Source organism: Propithecus coquereli, unplaced genomic scaffold, assembly GCF_000956105.1.
Source record: "Propithecus coquereli isolate 6110/MARCELLA unplaced genomic scaffold, Pcoq_1.0 Scaffold291, whole genome shotgun sequence".
NCBI classification, from domain to species: Eukaryota; Metazoa; Chordata; class Mammalia; order Primates; family Indriidae; genus Propithecus; species Propithecus coquereli.
Genome location: NW_012148519.1, coordinates 1,988,841 through 2,006,987, shown reverse-complemented (window position 1 = coordinate 2,006,987; position 18,147 = coordinate 1,988,841). Strand labels below are relative to the sequence as shown.

The window sequence follows — 18,147 nt, the reverse complement described above, 5'->3', positions numbered from 1 at the left end:
GATAATGACAAAAACATATCTCTCCCCTCCACCCCCAAAATGACAAAAATAGGTAGATTCCTCTATTGCCTAGGTAGATAGTGGTACCTTGAATTATTGTATATTGATTCCTTTTGTTTAAAAACAATGAAAAGGTGTGGCGGTATGAATGATAGAGCAAACAAAATTTTGGTATTTTCCTCCAGAAATAGTTTTTCCTCTATGTGTCTGTATTTATTGAGCTCCTTCAATGGGCCCATGCAGGGGTAGAATGGTGAGCATATTCAGATAGAGTCTCTGTTCTTGGTGAAGTATATAGTCAGCTAGTGGAGGAGTTAGACCTTAATCAGGTTAATTCCTAAATAAAATGTAAAGTAAGTATAACAAAGACATAGTATGTCTGTGTGGAATGTGTGGTTAAGAAAGGTTTCCCTGAGGAAGAGATGATTAACCCAAGATTTAACCAATGAGCAGAGAAGGAGGTAGCAGGTAAGCAGGTTAGTGGTTAGGGAAGCCTGTCTGGGCAGTGCTTATGGAGAACAGGGCCCAGTGGTGGGCGTGAGCACGGGGCATTTCAGGTACAGAGTGATGCTCGGTGAAACAAGCGCAGAGGCAGGAGGTTAGGTTAGGTTAGAAAGGGCCTGACAGTGTCCTGACAAATGTCCCACATTTGCGTTTTGCAAATATTACTCTGACTATGAGGAGGGAAAAGAGTAAATATGAGGAAATCATTATACTACCTTATGTGAGACTGTGTCCGTTTTATTCTTCATTGTTTTCCCAGTGTACTCAAGTACTTATGGAATAAAGGAAGATGATAATAGCCTATAACTAGGGTAGAGGCAGTGGAGATAGAGAAAAATGGACAGATGTGTGAATATAAGACTTGGAGATAGATTAGATGTTTAGTACAAGGGCAGAGGAATTCCAGGGATGCCTCTTAGGTCATTGAAGCCTTGAGAGTGGCTGGCTGAATATGGAATAAAACCAGAGAGATGCTTCACAGTTGCTGAGAAAGGATCATTTCAGGAAGATGAGAATGTGCAGTGTTGCTTGCTGCTTTAAGAAGTCTAACAGGTTGAGTAGTGACAGATGCCCATTAGACATAGCGCTTGAGACCTTAGCATGGGCTGTTTCTGTAGAGTAATGGAAACAGAAATATTAGGTGGTAGCGTTGGCTGAGGGGTGAGTGGGCAATGTGGAGAGGAGAAAAATAGTTACCTACAGAAAGTAGGTTATTTTATGCCAATTTTATACTATAGTCATGTAGAGTAATTCCTTGCCAACTATTTGAAATTATAGTATATGCAGTTTGTTTTTTGTATACTTCAAATACGGTATAAAAAAATTGCAAATGACTCCTTCTAGAGATAATTTGAAAGACTGGGAAGCTGAAAACAAAAAAAATGTGGTAAAACAGGAGACAGAGCAGAAGTAGGTATATTTTCACTAACAATTCTTGTGGGAGAGAGAGGAGAAGCAGAAGGAAGAGTAAACCCAAACTTTGTTAGTCTACTTTTGTATCTCTCAGCGAGGAAGTTTGAGGAATCCCAATTCACCTAGGCCAAGTAAGTTAGATAAAGGGTTGTCCCAAGCTTTTTCTATCTCAAGCATCTGTACCTATGAACCATGGAAGCCTGGACAGGAATCAATAACTCTGGGTCACGAGTTCAGAAAGCCAAGGAGTATGTGGCCACATAACCAAATGCTTTAAAAATTACTTGGTTTTTCAACAGGGGTGCCAAGACAGTTCAATGGGGAAAAGGAATAAATCTTCATGACCTTGGGTTAGTCAATGGTTGCTTAGGTACAACATCAGAAACACAAATGACAAAAGAAAAAACTGGACTACATATATAAAGAACTTTTTTTTTTTTTTTTTTTTTTGAGACAGAGTCTCACTGTGTTGCCCTGGCTAGAGTGCCGTGGCGTCAGCCTCGCTCACAGCAACCTCAAACTCCTGGGCTCAAGCAATCCTCCTGCCTCAGCCTCCCGAGTAGCTGGGACTACAGGCATGCGCCACCATGCCCGGCTAATTTTTTCTATATATTTTTAGTTGTCCAATTAATTTCTTTCTAATTTTAGTAGAGACGGGGTCTTGCTCTTGCTCAGGCTGGTTTTGAACTCCTGAGCTCAAACAATCCGCCTGCCTCGGCCTCCCAGAGAGCTAGGATTACAGGCGTGAGCCACCGCGCCCGGCCTATATAAAGAACTCTTACAACTCAATAACAGAAAGATAAATAGCCTAATTTAAAAATGGGCAAAGGATCTGAATAGACATTTCTCCATAGAAGATATACAAGTGAACAGTAAGCGTAGGAAGATGCTCTACATTAGCCATCAGAGAAATGCAAATCAAAACCACAATGAGATAACGTGTCATACTTACTAGGATGGCTCTAAGTCAATGTTTACATTATTGTTACCAAATAAATGTTGTTCACAAGTGTCTTACTCCGTTTTGTGTTGCTATAAAGGAATGCCTGAGGCTGGGTAGTTTTTAAAGAAAGAGGGTTTATTTGGCTCACAGTTCTGCTGGCTGAAAGATTGGGCGTCTGGTGAAAGCCTCAGGCTGCTTCTACTCATTGCAGAGAGGCAAAGGGGAGCCAGGATGTGCAGAGATCACATGGCAAGAGAGGGGGATGTGCTAGGCTCTTTTTTATTAATAACCAACTCATAGGAACTAATAGAGTGAGAACTCCGTCACTCCCCCCACCCCAGGGGAGAGCATTGATCTATTCATGAGGGATGTACCTTCTGACCCAAATACCTCCCATTAGACCCCACTTCCAACATTGGGATCAAATTTCAACATAAGGTTTCTAGGGACAAACATCCAAACTACAGCAACAAGAAATGTACTGTGATTACATTTTCTTACAAATTGTTTTTTTCCTAGGGCTAATAATGCCTGTTTTGATTTGCCTAATTTTCTACATATCTATTGCTGTTTTTCCAGATAACTCCAAATACCTTGAATATACAAAATAGCCTATCATTTTCCACCTCCCTCATACTCTCAGTTCCCTGGAGACCTCACATTCCCAGGAGCTCTGTGGACTCTTCTTTTCTGGAATGGTTGCTCTCTGGGACATGCCGCCCATAATCCTGAGATGTGCCTTTGCGTCTTTCTTGAGTCAGAACTCTGTTTTCCAAAAATCTTATGTCTTTTTCTTTCTTGCTGCATGAACTCATTTACTGAAGTACATCTTCCTGTGAAAGACTGTGTAGAAAGTAAATTGTTGAGTCCTTGCATGTGTGAATATATCTTTATGTATTAATAACTCTCATTTGTACTTGGTTAATAATTTGGCTGTGTGTGGAATTTGAGTTTGGAAGTTATTTTCCTCAGAATTTTGATGGCATTGCTTTGCTGTCCTTTCATATCTGCTAATGCTATTGAGATATCTAATCCTATTTAGATTTCCATTCCTTAATATGTAGGGTTACCATATAATTTATTATCAAAACTGGGACACTTAAGGTGCTAGCCTGAAAGAATATTAGGACAAGTGTAAATCAGGACTGTCTCGAGTAAACTGGGACATATGGTCACCCTCTTTATATGTGACCTAATTTTTCTCTGTTTAGGATCTTCTCTTTACTTCTGATGTTCTATGTTTTGTGATGATGTCTCTTGGGAAAGGCCCTTTTTTTAATCCATTTTACTAGGTCTTTGCAGGCTTGTCCTGTTCTTTGATTTGGGGAAATCTTCATTATTATTTCTTTAAAATTTTTTCTCCAGCCTTTGTTAGTCAGATGTTTGACTTCCTAGATTGTCCTCTATTCTAATATTGTCCTATATTTTTTTATCTCACAAATAAGCAAGGGGATGTTATCTTTTTCCTTTTTTTTTTTTTTGAGACAGAGTCTCACTCTGTCGCCCTGGGTAGTAGAGTGCAGTGGTGTCATCATAGCTCACTGCAGCCTCAACGTCCTGGGCTCAAGTGATCCTCCTGCCTCAGCCTCCAGAGTAGCTGGGACTACCGGCATGCACCACCATGCCTGGCTAATTTTTCCATTTTTGGTAGAGACGGGGTCTCTCTCTTGCTCAGGCTGGTCTTGAACTCCTGACCTCAAGCAATCCTCCTGGCTCGGCCTCCCAGAGTGCTAGGATTACAGGCATGGGCCACTGTGCCCGGCCTTCCTTTTTGTTTTGTATATGAGAGATTTTCATACATTTATCTTCTAGTTCTTCTGTTGAATTTTTTTAAAAATTCTGTTTCAAGTTTAAGTTTTAGTCTTAGTCTTTTCTCACAGCATCTTGTTCTTATCAACATGTATCTTCTCTCACTTCTCTGGGAATATTCCTTTTAAGTTTTTAATTCCTTTCTTTTTTAAGTGTTTCTTTTTTTCTCTGCATTGCTTCCTTGGGTCTCTGTTTTCTGTTTGTTTGGTCTATGCCTGAGGTTTTCTTTAGCTGTTGGTGGTTTTTAACTGTTCGTATTAAGAGCAAGGCACTAAAGTTTATTTGGAATCTCTGAAACACAGGTAGAGCTTTTTGGCTTCTTTAAATATAATGATGCTTGAACTAACCTCTTGGTTAGAGTACCCTCAAATGTCAGAATTTGTATTCGTTTGTTTTATTTTCTGTATATCTAATTGTTTGTGCTGCTTTAAGAAAATACCACACACTGAGTAATTTATAAAGAACAGAAATTTATTTTTTCACAGTTCTGGAGGCAGGGAAGTCCAAGAACAAGGTGCTGGCAGGTTCGGTTGTCTGGTGAGGGCTGCTCTCCACTTCCAGTGGCACCTTGATATTAAATTCTCTTGTGGGGAGGAACACTGTATCCTCACATGGCTGAAAGTGGAAGAGCAAAAGGAACAAACTGCCTCTGTGAAGCCCTTTTAGAAGGATACCTAATCCCATGCATGAAGGTGGAGCCTGCATGACTCAGTCACCTCCCAAAGGCTGTACCTCCCAGTACTGTCGTATTGCGGATTAAGTTTTCAACACATGGATTCTGGGGACACATTCAGACCATAGCAACTTGGAAATCTTACTTTTAGGGGGGAAGAGCCATTCATTTTTTCTAGAAAAGACTCCTCTGCTTTCCTCCCAAGAAAATTATACAACTGGGTGTTAACATTCCATAAGTAAGGTAGGGGGAGAGTTCAGAAGGTTTCAGAGATCAGCGTAGAGCTTTCCCCTTGTACCTCATTCCAGCCTCTGTGCCTGATGTCTTCCACTCTGGAGCTTCTGTGGTTCAGTTTTTCCAAAGAATATGGTTTCTTTCTTCCTGTGAAAGGAGGCGGTGGAGGTGGCGAAGGTGGTCAGTCACTTGGCTGTGTGGGATAATGGGGATAATGGAGAAGGCCCACATGGTTCTTCCCTCTCCTCCTTCTCCCACCTTTCATGGTCACTGCCACTCGGAGAGAGCTGATCCTCATGAGGATTTTGTGGGCCTGATCTGCTCCACCCTCACCTGTATTCCCGCTGGGCACATGGCTCGTAACTACCTTCTACCCCTCCGTCTCCTTACTGCCTTGGAAGAGTTGATGAAAATATGCTTTCATTAGCTCTCCCTTTCTCTTTTTTCTTGCGGGTCAATACATTTATTCCTCTACTGTCTTTTAGAGGGATTGAGAAGGGAGAAGAGAGAAACTAATGTGTTCAGTCTGACATTTTTAACTGATTCTGGCATGCCTTTTCCTAGTCAAAGTATTATAAATGTTGATTAGGTGCTGAATAGTCCTATCAGTGCTGTTGCTCATGTATGTTATTAGGAGTTAAGTAGTTTCTGTAGGCTGACCTGAAAACCTAGCTACATCTATGATTTTCCCCTAGAATGAGAGATACAATCGAGCCTTTCTGAATTGATTATCTGGAGGGATTATAACAGACTAGGACAAAAATGTTTTACACATTTCTCTGTTTTCTGAGTCACAGAGAAAATTACTACAAATATCGTATCATCGTTGTTGAAATAAAAAGCTCCAATAACTGTAACAGAAACTTGAATTTTAGTGGAAAAGTTTGTTCATAAAGTTAAAGCTATAAAAATTGAATTCAGAAGCAGAATTAAATTTCTGAACCAATATCACCAAAGCTTCATTTTTCAGCAACTTTTTTGAAAGCAATTTTCCTAATTAAATTTAAACATAGTGATAGTGATAGCCATGGGATAGTTTAATGATATTTTTGTTGTTGTTGTTGCTTTGTTATTCTTACCTTGGGCACAACAGAATTTTCTGAAATACTGGTCTAAAATAAACTAAATGTAGCCGGATAGACCAATAAAACACTCTTCCTAATCATGAAAGACAAGAATAGCCATGCAAAACACTTGGGTAGTGAAAGTGCAGCCCAGAATATGTATAGTAACACAGAGTGCTTGAAAGTAAATGCTGCACCAACTTGGTGTTTGAATTGCAGAGACCACTGCAAGTTTAATAGATCCAGTGCAGTTGTGCAGCTCCAATTGCCAGCTTTCGGCAAGGGCATCTGGGGCTCTCTTCCAGAGGGTCGCCCCTGTTGTGCTGGGGCAACCTTCCGTGAGCACTTGCTCCCCAGTTGCCATGACTGCCCCAGTCCCCAGGGATCTGAGACGATTAGGAAAACCAGGAATGGTGGTTGTAATCTCCTGTGTGGCTGGAACAAGGTAAGGGCAATGAAATGCTGTCATTCCATTATTTTCCTTCCTTTTCATTTTTCTCTTTCTCTGCTTTTTCTTCATTATTATTAACCTCTCCTCCCTCCCCCATCCCCCCAGCCTTGCTTTTGACAGAATATTGACTAGGAAGCAGAAGCCCATTTTTGCTTAGCCTTAAGGGCAGCTGTTTACACAGTAGCAGTGGTACACAGGTTTACTATGTCGTATGTCTGTGTAACACTGGATTTGGATCTTGTATTTAGCTGCCAGAAGTGACTGTGATAAAGTAGGAGAGATAAACTGATAGATTGGCTGCCAGAAAGATGTTGGGAATCAATCAGATAAACAGGGTAGAGAAATAGCTTGCTGTTTTCTAGTGATAATAAACCAGTGGCTTCTGGTCCCTGCATTTTTAAACATAATTGCTGTGGTAATAATGTCCAAAATAAGCAAATGAAAAAAATCACAGGAGGTTTTTTAATTGCGATTGAGATATCCTTTGCCCTTTTGCAATAAAGATTCATCTTTTGGAAGTGAATATTTTTATAAATTTGTTTTACTTCTTCCAGTGCCTACTTATATAAACAAATGAAAATTAGAAAGTGAACTTTCAGAGGAATTACTCCTCCTTCTTCATCCTCCCACAGGCTTCAGCTATTTGACTTGATGAAATGTCTGTATTGCTACCATGCCTCACCTACAAAATAATTGCTAATTTTCGTGAAGAAGCAGGTTTCAAAGTCAAACCTGTATTATTGACAGATGATTAGCAGAAACTTTTCTAGCCTCTTCCCTTAGATTTGTCTCAGAAGATATTTGGAATTTTAATCTCTGTTGCTATTTCTCTGCATGTAGCACTTGTAGTTTTACCATTGTTATTTCATATTCTCCTCCTTTAATGTTTAACTTTTAAATCCATTGCTTCTCTTCACCTAGAACTTTAAGTCACAGTGCAAATTCTTAAGTCTGTGTGGAAGGTATAGATTTAGACTTCAATTGGATGCACTAGAGTAAGGATTAAGAGAGTAGGAGAGTCGTTTAGAGTAATTTCTGTGCAGTTAATTGTATAGGATGAGAGACTGTTCCTCTGTGTTGTATTTGTAGTATACACAAATGACTTTCTTTAGGTTCCCTCTTAAAATTTTTATGGCTATGAATATGTTGGTGTCATGTGTGGTTAAATCACTTCATAGCAAGCCTGGTAGAGTAGCAGCTGTGGAAAGCAAGAGGATGGAGTCCACACTTTTAATTACATACAATAAAGCCTTTTGCCTGAGGAAGACCTTCCCAACTGCTGGAGGTTATAGTTCAGAAGTTAACCATATCCTATTGGTGAGAAGCTGATGCATTTCCCTTTTTGCCACAAGCCCTTCCCACCTGACCTTTTAAAGATTCTCCATTGATATTGATGGGATGGACAAAACTAATCATAAAAACAATGGAGGGAATGTTGGACACTCATTGATCCATTTGAAATGAACTGCAGTAAAATAAGTCTTCTAAATGGACTTCTGTTCTCAGCTATTACTATAGCCACCTTTTTAAAGATATATGTAAATATGAAAGGGTTAATGGAAATTCAGTTATGCTCTTGCCACTGGGCTGTCCCTTATTGATTGTAGTTTCAGAGCTGTCACTATGCCATTCAGAATTCTTTCTGTGCCCTTTGAAAGTCGGTTGGTATTAGGAGATGATAAATAAATCAGTTGCTTTCCTTCTTCCTCTAGCTCCTTCGAGAACTCATAGAACGGAAGACGAGTTCCTTGGATCCCAACGATCAGGTGGCCATGGGAAGGTAATTTAGATATGGCTTTCTATTCATTCAAGCAGCATTTATAATAGTTTCTCCCCTCCAATCCCCTTAATGCTACCTCCAAAGTGTGATTGGCCCTATAATTATCAAACTTAAGCAAGATAATAAGAGCTAGAAAGACAAAGTGACTAATTGTTTGCCCTCCATTCCCTTAAGTGCAATTTGAAAAGAGATTATAAAACGCTCATTTGTTTGTTTTAGGGTTTGTTTTTCAGAGTCCTTCTTACGCTCTTTGCTCTCTGGTTTGGGTTATGATTGTATCCATATCAGTCTGTTGACCAGTGCATGAAAAGCAGCCACCCAAATGTGTGCTTTCAGCTGTCAGAACATGGCTCTGCGCCCAACAGGTTCCTTGCTCGTAGTAGAATCTGCTTTGTTAGAGTCTGCCCTAATTTAGACCTCCACCCCGTCCGTAAAAGCTTCAGCACAATTAGAAATGGAACGTGGCAGCATTACCCAGATGTCAGGGTAGAATGTAAAGTAGTGAAGGAAGGCTCTTGTGTGTATGCTTCATCCTGTAGTGGGAAAATAAAAAGGGCATTTAGAGTGCTACCTAATGAATAGTGTACATTTAAATAGCCATGAGCCATAATTTGCAAAAGCATGAAAGGAAACAAAAGCTGCAAGTGCCAGAATGGGATTCTGGGCAGAGCAGCATTTTGAGCAAGCAATGAAAAATTTGTGTTGATGAAATAATTTTATTTGAATAAAATATTATTTGAATTTTAGGGTAGGATGTTGTTGATATTTCGTTTATCTCTGGAATGTTATAGAGAGCTGTTCGCTATAAATTTAATGTGATAGAGCAAATTGCATTTAAGTGGTGATTATATTGTACATTTATCTGACTTTACAATAAAATAGATTATGGTAATTAAGATTATATTAAGATTACAGTAATTGGATTTCCCTAGATTTTTTTTTTCTGATGTTGGGTTTTCGTTGTATAAATCAGGTAAGATGACTAGCTGCTGCTGCTGCTGCTGCTGTTTCTCCTTCTCTTTCTGTTTTTCACATTTGTTCATATGAGCAATTTGTGAAGATTTTCTTAGCCAAGTATCCCATATTGAAAAATTAATTCCTTCTTATCTAAAATGATTGCAGATTATGTGAATCTTGTTTGGATCCTGATCCAAACAAACCAACTGTAAAATTGAGACATTTGGGGAAATTTGAAGACTGATTAAATATTTGATAGTAAAGAATTTATTGTTGACTCTTTTTTTAAGGTGTGATAATGGTATTGAGATTATATTGAAGGGAGTGTCCTTATCTTTCAGCAACACATACTGAAGTATTTATAGATGAAATGAAAATTAAATAAAATGACTATAAAACTAGTATCAGTAGTGAATAATTATTAAAAATTAGCAAAAATTGGAATGCACAAGAAGAAAAGACACTTGGATATTACCAAAGAGAAAGTTGGATGTAAAGAATTCATGTATTGAAACCATCCGGCAGTTGCAACATTAGTAAATAGAACATGCTGCATAGCTAAAACATTAAAAGAAAACCCAAGCAGCTATACTCAATTTGATGTGTTTTCCTGCAGACTGGTAGATTTAGTGCTTGTCACAGTAACTCCAAATACTAAGAAGCATTGTTAACCAAATTTGCTGTAGAATTTCCCAGCTGCCATTTGTTTTTTACCATTGCACAAATCCTCTTTAATTGATTAGTCACTTAGGCCCCAAACTAGCTTGAGAAACTTGATGTAGGTTGATAGTTTCTTTCTGCAGGGTTGTTAGTGAGAAAAATTCCAATTTGTCAATATGTATAACTGTTTCTGTTAGTGATGATGCATAACATTGCTTGTGAATTTCCCAGGCAGTGGCTTGCAATCCAGAAGTTACGAAGCAAAATCCACAAGAAAGTAGATAGGAAAGCCAGCAAAGGAAGGAAACTTCGGTGAGTTACTTTTTGGAAAAAATTTTAACATGATATTTTGTATCTCTGCTTTTGCATTTTAGCTGTTATGTCATTTTTCTTTTTCTTCTGATGACTCTGTTTTTAAGGATTAGAAAAATAAATAATATTTGAGGAGTTAAGTTTTTTCTACTCTAAAATGGAAATACAGTTGCATTGACTTTTTGCTTTCCTGTTGTGAATGCATGGGTGAAATATCTGTGCTTTCCCGAAAGAGAAATAATAAGAAAACAAAAGTAAGATAGTTGAAATTATTTTAGTTTTAGAAAATGATTTCTATAGAATAATAGAAAAATTTTATTCTGTCTTATTTAGAATAGGGTTATATTGGTCCATTTTCATGATGACATACACGTACACAGTATGCTTAAAAGACAGAAATGAAGGACTTCAGAGAATTTAATGGGGTGCTTAAATGAGATGAGAAATATAGTTTTTATGAGAAAATAGAGAAATATCTGACTTTGGGAAAACCTTCCATCCTCTGAGCTCTTTAAGTGGTCTTACAAGGTTACAGACAAAAGTAGCAAGAGTAGGAATCAATATTGCTCTACTTTTAGACTTGGGAACTATGTGTGTGTGTGTATGAAACACAATTATCATTACACAAAGTCTCAGTGTCAAAGAAAGTACTTATAACTTAGGTGCATACAAAGAGAATCTTAAACTCCTGTGTTAGGACAGTTTTAGGCTGATAGCTAATCCCACATCCTTATTAGAGCCTGCCTGTCATTAAATTCTCTTTAGACAAATGTGAGCCTGTCTGATTTTTAAAGATCTTCAGAGAAGCAGATTTCACAATTACTTTAATTAACTTGTTTTAGTATTTAATAAAACTCATCAAGAAGTGCTTATTTTTCTTTAATTTTGCAGAAGTGCAAAATAGCTTTTCATCATCTTTTGATTTAAAGTCACTTTTCTTAAATCTCAGGTTAAATTGTAGTAATTTGTTTATCTTTTTCCCTATGTTGAAATTTCCAAATCTTTGTACTTTTCCAGGTTCATTTTTAGTGTAATGGTTAGAGTGTGGCCTTAAGAGGCAGGCAGACTGAGTTTGAATGCCAGCTTTGACACTGATAAGTAGTTACTTTGGGCAAAACCCTTAAACACTCTGTGCTAGTTTCTTCATCTGTAAAATGGGAGTGATAATAGTACCAGCCTTGTAGGATTGCTGTGAGAATTAACTGAGTAGTGTGTGTGCAGCTCTTAGAATAGTACGGTTCCATAGTAAGGACTTTGTAAGTATTTGTTGTCATTATTGCTGCCATTATTATTGCTATCAGTATTCCAGGACTGGGTCAGTCTCCTGCCTCGTGTTCATTTCCTTGCTCACTTATATGCCTCTTCTGTACCTGTTTCCCTCCATTCCTCCTCCAGGGATTTAAAGAAGAATGTTACAAATAGTACTTTATAGGTGACTAGGCTGAATGGTTTAAATTTTGGGATCAGATTTGTCTCCAGTACTGTGCTTCTAAAATGATAGTTTTATGAGGTCATAAGTGTTCTCTAGAGACAGGACTCAGGAATTCAAATCAGGAGACTTGGGTTCAAACCTAGCTCTGTCTGGCTCTTATGACTTTGGCTTTTCTTTATTCTCTCAGCCTCACTTTTCTCATTAGTAAGTGGAGATAATAATCCCTGCTTTATAAATTTGGTGTGGGAATTAAATGAGGTAATGCGTAAATGTCTGGTATATAGTAAGCATTGGAAATATTAGTTTCTTTGGTTACTCCTGTGTTTCTCTATCATCATTGGTATTGCAAATATGTATTCTTCAGAATAATTGAGGGGAAAAAATACCTTTTCTATATTGCATTTGTATGAATTTTTAAAGTATTGGGGCAGATAGCTATACTCTTTAAGGTCAAAATTATGATGCTTTATCCTTTAAAACAATTCCAACCTTGTTATCTACTATGTCACCTTGTTGACAGTCAACCAGAAAATGTTTTTGGGTGATTATGATAGGAAAGTTAAAGTGCTCATCAGGTAATGAGAAGCTATAACTGTGAACATAACAGATTAAGAAATCTGGATGATTGTTGGAGGAGTAAGCACTTTTCTAGTGTGGCAGATAACTGAAGAGAGTGTGAGTCTCTTGTTTCCCAAATGAGAGAAATTTATCAGGTCGAAAGAAAAAAAACAGAATTTTGTTTTAATAGCAACTGCTTTTGTTATATTAATGTATTAAACTATCCTCATTATGCTGTTCATTAGAGGTATGTGCCAATGTAACTATATACCTTTGTCTTGTAGCATTTTGATAGTGGTTGAGATCCCCACATCCCAATATGTCCAGAGGCATTTAAAATCTTATTCTGGGCCAGCACACCTATAATCCCAGCACTTCGGGAGGCTGAGGTGGGAAGATCGCTTGAGGCCAGGAATGTGAGATCAGTCTGGGCAACATAGGGAGACCCTGTCTCTATAAAAAATAAAAAATTAGCCAGGTGTGGTGGTGCATACCTATAGTCCCAGCTACTTGGGAAGCTAAGGCAGGAGGATTGCTTGAGCCCAGGAGTTTGAGGTTATAGTGAGCTATGATCGTGCCACTACAATCTAGCCTGGGTGACAGAATGAGACTCTATTTCAAAAATAAAATAAAATAAATAAAATAATAAAAATCTTATCTTGCAACAAACAAACAAGAGACATTGTATTTAAACAGGGCTAAACATTAAAATATAAGAAGTGAGCTGGATGTGGTGTCATGTGCCTGTAGTCCCAGTGACTTCAGAGGCTTAAGCAGGAGGATCACTGGAGCCCAGGAATTCAAGGCCACAGTGAGCTATGATCATGTCACTGCACTCCAGAATGGGTGACAGAGAGAGACCCTGTCTCTTAAAAAAAAAAAAAATGGTTTTAGTGTCCTTCACCTTCTAAGATGATGCTAATTGCTGCTAGGTAAGATCCAGTCTGCCCTCAGTATCTGTGGGGGATTGGTTCCAGGACATCTACTCCACTAGACACCCAAATCCATGAGCGCTGAAGTCCCTGGTATAAAATGGCAAGTATTTGCGTATAACCTGTGTGCATCCTCCCATATACTTTAAATCATTTCTGGATTACTTATAATGCCTGATACTATGTAAATGGTTGTTACACTGTATTGTTTAGGGAATAATAAGAAAAGTCTGTAAATGTTCAGTACAGACACACCCATCTGGTTTTTTTTTCCTGAATATTTTTGATCCACGGTTTGCAGTTTGGTTTTTTGGTTTTTGTTTGTTTTGTTTGCAGCTCACAGATCATGGAGTAATGCACCGTTTGTTAAATCTGTGGATACTGAACCCCTGATTAGAGACTAGTCTGGAGAGGATGGCAGACACTAGCAGACAGTGATACTGCTGTGTGGTAGATGCTACAGTAGAGATAATCCTGGCCTCCCCAAGGGAATGCAGACTGCTCAGGAAGACTTTCTGTAAGATGGGACATCCACGCTGAACCTTGAGAGACTAGTAAGCGTTAGTCGAGTGAAAGGCAAAAAGAATAATTTTTGCAAAAAGGTTTGCAGACTTGAGAGAGTGTGGAGCCCACTTTGGGAATTGCAATTAATTTTTTTTAGCAGAGACTTAAAGCGAATACGGGGGAATGGTAGGAGATGAGGCTGCATGCGTAGGTGAGTGCTGGATCATGTCCATGCCAAGAATTTTGGACTTTATGCTATAGATTGTAGTGAGTTATTGGAAGATTTTAGTCAGAGGAATGTTGTCATCGCATTCATATTTTAGAAGGATAATTCTAGGGGTTTTATAGAAAAGGACTAGAAATTTATGAGAGCAAGGGCTAGAAGGAAAAGAGATGATGGATTTGAGAGACGTTTATGCAGATGAGTAGTTTTTGAGAGTTGCTGAACATGAAGAGGTAAAGAAAAGTGAGAAGGTTAGACTGACTCCCAGAGTTCCAGAGGGAACTACATAGATTTTGGTATTACTCATTGATATGTGTGTAAGAGAGAGGCTGCAAGGAGGAAATCAATTTTTGTTTTTTGAGGGATTCAGTTTCTGAATATGTTGGAATTTGACACAACCTTGAGAAAGCCAAGGATTTTTTTTGTCAAGTTAAGGATGTAGATATTTATTAGTTGATAGTTTGTAAACAATTTAATTGCTATTTTCCAAGAAGGGTACAGTGTGACAAGAATATGGTGACAAGGCTGGGCATGGTGGCTCCACACCTGTAATCCCAGCACTTTGGGAGGCTGAGATGGGGGGAGGATCCCTTGAGCCCAGGAGTTCAGGGTTGCAGTGTGCTATGATTGAGCCACTACACTCTGAGCCACTCTGCCTGGGTGACAGAGCGAGACCTTGTCTCTTAAAAAATAAAAAATAAAGAAAAAAAATAGAGTGACAAGATAGAACCCTGAGGAATATCAACATACATGAGATACAGAGCAAGCTCGTAAAGAATGCTGAGGAAGAGCGGTCATTGAGGGAGGAGTACAGGAGAGAGTGAGGGAAAGCAGTGAGTACAGGATAATGTTTAATAAGGGGTCAGGAGTGCATGATCCCTCAGGGACATCAAGGATGGCAGAGTCATTTCATTTGTGATCACATTTCTCCATGTGAGGCACTGTTGGTTGCCATAGAAGTCCAGAAACCACAAACTAAAGGACTTTCTGTACTTGAAAGGCCTGTAGAATTTCTGCATAAACTTTTACTATCTTGATTGGTTTGTTTCATAAAAGCCTTTTGGAATCCATTATATGCCATCAAAAGGTCATGCATGATTCCAGTTATTAAATGCAGAGGGAATGAGAAACATAGAAAATCACCACTAGGCAAATACCACAGTAAAATTTTTTTGCAGGCAAGATCCACCAATAGATGCTAAAATCAATAGGCAAAAGTTTGAGGAGAAACAGTGTATTTGCATGGTCTCAAATATCCTGAGATATTTATCAGTTACAAAGGGAATCATAGTAACTTTACAGTGGAGAAATCCAGCAGATGCCACCATAACCAAGTGTTCAAGATTAATAGCACCAGTAGTAAGACCTACCTACATCCCTCTGTCTTCAGTTGAGGTACACAACATCATTTATGTGGTATTCTTGCCAAAAATGCCTAACTCAATCTCATAAAACATCATAGATATCCAAATTGTGAGACACTGTACAGAATAACTGACCAGTACTTGTCAAGTATCATGGTAACAGAAAAACGAGAAAGACTGAGGAACTGTCACAGGTTGGAGAAGACTAAGGAGACAGCACAACTAGGTGCAATATGAGGTCTTAGAAGTCTAAAATTATTGCAGAGTAAAAAGGAAAGTCAGAAATAAGGTCATGTGTGTTGAATTGTTTTTGGCTTTGTCATCTGTACTCACCTGGCTCTCCTTGTGACCATAAATGTGAGAATCAGAAAGTAATCAGCAATAGTGATGACAACTAACATTTATAGAACTTTCACATCAGGCAATGCTAAGCAGTTTACATGCAGAGGCGGAAAGAGCACAGGCTGTGGAGCCAAACTGCCTGGGTCTCAAATCTGCTTCTTTCGTTTACTGGCCTTGAGACCTTGGGCAGTTTACTTTACATCTCTGTGCTTCTGTTTCCTCATCTGTGAAAGGAGTATAATAATAGAAGTCACATCTCATAGGGTTGTTATGCAGATTAAATGAGCTAATTCATGTAAAGTACTTAGAGAAGGTAAGTGACATACCCAGTGTTACAGAGCTAGTGAGTAGCAAACTGGGATTTGAACTAACTGGTCTGATTCCAGAGCCTATGCGTCTAACTTCTGGTGGTTGAATTGTTCACTGGCAGGACTAACTGTCCTATGCAGGCACCAAAATGACATCTTTGCTACATTAGCATCCTGCCCTAAAGGATTAAGCTAAGTGGCCCAGGCTGGATGAGAACATTGTAAATATAATAACTTTCTTAAATTAGACTTCAAGAAGAACAAGTAGGGTGTAACAGCTGTCATCACTGATACTATGTCCCACCATTGAGCAATTTTTGCTCTTTGTTTGTGATAGGGCTATAAAAATAAGATTTCCAGAAATGTTACAGCAGAGATTAACGTTACTTTGTAGAAATAGTTTAAATAATAACAGGTCATTAGTTTAAATGATAGCCTAGTCAGGCTGGGCATGGCAACTTGCTAATTAGGTGCTAGAAAGTAATTTATATCCTGGATCTGGTTTGGTATCTTTTAAAAAAAAAAAAAGAAAAAAGAAAGTATTTATTTAAAAAATAAATATTTTGGTTTTTGGGAATACGGTAATTATAATTAGTGATTATCAGTATTTCACTCAGCATTATCTGTGAGTTTATAATTATGATTTAATCAGAAATCATAATGTAAATGGATTGAACTCTCAGATCTTTTAATAATGAGATGTCTTACTGTGTGGATCTGTTCTTCCACAACAAAATTACGTTTATCTTTTCTTAGTATGAGTGGTAAAAGACATTTTAATACTAAAACATGCACCTCTTTTCAGTGGCATGGAGAGTAGATAGAATGCATTGCATTAAGTACATATTACTAAATCGTCTTTAGTCTGATTACTTCTTAAAGCCTGTCTTTCACCATGTAGTTAATAGTTACTGAATATATTGTATTAAAGTGTAAAAGTATTCTAGAGAGCAGTGCCATCCAATAAAAATATGTATCATGTGTGTAATTTTAAATGTTCTAGTAGCCACATTAAAAAAGTAAAAAGAAACAGGTGAACTTAATAATATATTTCATTTAACCAACCTAATATATCAAAATTTTTATGTCAATAATTTATTATTTTAAAAATTATTAATGACATATATTACATTCTTATTCCAAGCCTTCAAAATCTGGTATGTATCTTATAATTCTAGCACACCTCAATTCAGACTAGCCACATTTCAAATGCTCAGTAGCCTCATGTGGCTACTGTATTGGACAACACAACTGTAGGGTAGAGTTCATAGTTTTTGTCTAGAAAGCGAATTAAACCTATCTTGGTACACAGCCAAGAATAGTGTTCATATTTTCAGATGTTCAGTGAAAGTTTGGTGAAACCTAAAAAACATTGAAATTTATTTAACAGTGCTTATGCTTTATATTTAAATTAAAAAGGTCACGTGACTATTTATGCTCTCATACATTGACACAACCTTTGGGAGAGCGTTTTGGCTTAGGCTTTCAATTTTACATATGTATACCTTTCAATTCAGCAATTTCATATCCCAAAATTTGTCCCATAGAAATATGTGAATAAACATTCAATAATTTAGGTGTAGGAATCTTGACTTTGGCATTGTTTAATATGTTTTTTAAAGAGGGGAGGCTATTTGAATGCTCACCAATAGGAGAGTAAATAAATTATAACACACTGACACAATGGAATACTCTGAAACTATGAAAAAGTATAGAATATGATATATGGTCCAATGGAAAAAAGCATAATGCAGAATATTAAGTATATTATCCCGTTTTTATATTAAAAATATATTAAGTTTGTATTTGGAAAATGCTACAACCAAACTTAACAGTTTTAATTAATAGTGATTATTATTAGGGGGTGGGACTACAGGGGACTTTTTGGTTTGGTATACATTTCTGTATTTGGATTCTTAATATGAATATTAACTTTTTGGCAGTTACCAGAATCTAGGAAAGGTAGAGGGTGGGGGGAGGGACAAAGAGAGGTTGGTTAATGGGTACAAATGGGATAGAAGGAATAAGTTTTAGTGTTCATTAGCACAGTGAGATGACTGTAGTTATCAATAATTTATTATATATTTCAAAATAGCTAGTAGAGAAGATCTGGAAAGTTCTTAACACAAAGAAATGATAAATGTTTGAGGTGATGGATATCCCATAAATATGTACAGTTATGTTA

The 18,147-nt window shown here is 37.7% G+C and overlaps 1 protein-coding gene across 1 annotated transcript in view; it reads left to right on the top strand.

Annotated features, from left to right (window-relative positions):
* The window catches only part of AATF (apoptosis antagonizing transcription factor), a 101,570-nt gene that overhangs the window by 58,980 nt on the left and 24,443 nt on the right, over positions 1 to 18,147 (top strand). The window contains exons 9-10 of the mRNA XM_012648696.1: positions 8,303 to 8,370; positions 10,219 to 10,299. Of these exons, the coding sequence (XP_012504150.1) occupies positions 8,303 to 8,370; positions 10,219 to 10,299 (149 nt within the window). The remainder of the gene's footprint in view (positions 1 to 8,302; positions 8,371 to 10,218; positions 10,300 to 18,147) is intronic.